We start from the raw sequence: 1,929 nt of genomic DNA, 5'->3' as shown, positions 1-1,929 counted from the left end.
CAGGTTTTCCATGGTGGTCTAGCTTCGATTGACTCACGCTTTCAACTAGAAAATGATTTGATCTGTTGGATTACTTAGTTTAAAGTGAACTTTAACAAAGCGTAAAACTGTGTTCAGTCATCATTGTGTTACCAAATAAAAATTCCATCATTCAATTTACTAAGATCTAACATCTAGTGAATCATATTTTTAAACTTGCCATTTTAAAATTGAACAAACATTAAGAGGTAAGGTGTGGGAATAAATTAGTTCACTGAAAAAAAGTTCATTGGTGAGCGACAAATGTAAAAATAAGCGTAAAATGTCTCATTTTAAAATGTATTATGGATTGTACACTGCATATAAAAACGAAATGAAGCCGTGAAGGCTAGAATAAGTTGTGTGAGCATCATTGCAGAGTTGCTTTTTCATCTCTAAACTACAACACATTTGTAACTGTCTGTTTTAATCTAACTACTACTGGAACAAGAAACGATAGTAGACAATAGCAACTTACAGACAACTGATATACAATGTAGCAATTAGTAGGATTACATGAATCGACAATTAACCACAGAAAAATTCAATTTACCTTGACCGAAAGCATCATCTCCCGACAGTTCACCATTATCATATTGACGACGTTTTACAGGATCTGATAATATACTGTAGGCTTCTCCAATCTCTTTAAACTTCCGTTCCTTTTCTTTTACAGTAGCTTCATCAGCACTTGTATGACGATCTAGAATTGTATACGAAAAGAAAGGGATATCGACGAAGTCATTATTTATCCATTTGGTGTCGGTTAATACATTAAACTAATCACCAAACTGTTATGTTCGAAAAGTGTAACTTCTCAAATATGTGTAAAATGTTAGCTAACATAGCTAATGAAGTTTTGATGATGGTGACTATGATGTGTTTTCATTTAAATTTATAAGTAAAAGTTGATTTTGATAAATATGAACGAAAAATTTCAGTCGCTACAATTATCATTAAGAAATGTTACATGTAAAATGACGAAATGGAATAACGCACATATAAAATGAATGGAAAATTAGACAATCATGAATAAAAATAAACACACACATAGATTTCGAATCCTTACTAGGCGAATCTACTGGTCAATCACAACAATGACATTTCTAACGTAGATGCCATTAGAATAGTTAACAAAATCTGAGTAATTGGATCCGTTTTAATACCACACACATTATTAAACCTTAGTATCGTTTACGAAGTGATGTTGCTGTATGTATGTAACGCCAGAAAAAGTAGTGACATAAGTTACGGACGTTCATGATTTTTAAGGACAAAATATTGCACATAACGGTCTACACGGGGACATACACAGAAAGATCTGAGTCATGAAGATGCTATAAATGAGACGAACTAGTCCAAAATATATTTCTAATCAAGCTTTCCTAGAAACCTAATCACACGGTCCATATAAATGTTGCGTAGGAAAGGAACAACTTAAAGGAATAACTATTTGGTATGATAAAAGTCCTTTAAAATACGAACAACAACAAACTTTATCTTTATAAAGCATTCACCTTCAATACTATTGTTGTGAATGAGAACACAGGTGAGGACAACCAACTATGTATTTAGCACAAATTACAACGTTACTTGGTAAAATACAAAAACCATGCTATGATACACTATTTGCAAAATGTTCTTCAATTGCCTCAGGCTTCATTGTTCCTGGATTTTCACACAAATTGCTTTTTATTTCTGTTCTTCTCTTCTTGATCTTCTCAATCTTCTGCTGTCAGATATTCTATTCCTTACTCACCATATATACTACTTATGTTGATATCAGTAGCTCACACCACACTCGTCCCCCCTTTTAATAAGCTGTTCTCGCAATCTTTCTGATCGGCGTACCATTGTCTCCTTTGGTGCTGTTCGTGACTCGTGCTCATGATGTTCTTGAAACCATCTCTG

General features: G+C 33.4%; 1 protein-coding gene across 1 annotated transcript; it reads right to left on the bottom strand.

The window, feature by feature from the left end:
* Positions 1-530: 530 nt before the first annotated feature.
* On the bottom strand, positions 531-719 carry Smp_188530 (DNAj homolog subfamily C member, putative; the record flags this gene model as incomplete). Its single annotated transcript, XM_018792321.1, has 1 exon — positions 531-719. A coding segment is annotated over one exon (189 nt), but the record flags the coding sequence as incomplete, so codon positions are not given.
* Positions 720-1,929: the final 1,210 nt, after the last annotated feature.

Source organism: Schistosoma mansoni, assembly GCF_000237925.1.
Source record: "Schistosoma mansoni, WGS project CABG00000000 data, supercontig 0375, strain Puerto Rico, whole genome shotgun sequence".
Taxonomy (NCBI): Eukaryota; Metazoa; Platyhelminthes; class Trematoda; order Strigeidida; family Schistosomatidae; genus Schistosoma; species Schistosoma mansoni.
Note: the sequence above shows the minus strand (reverse complement) of the source record. Positions and strands in the feature narration are given on the sequence as shown.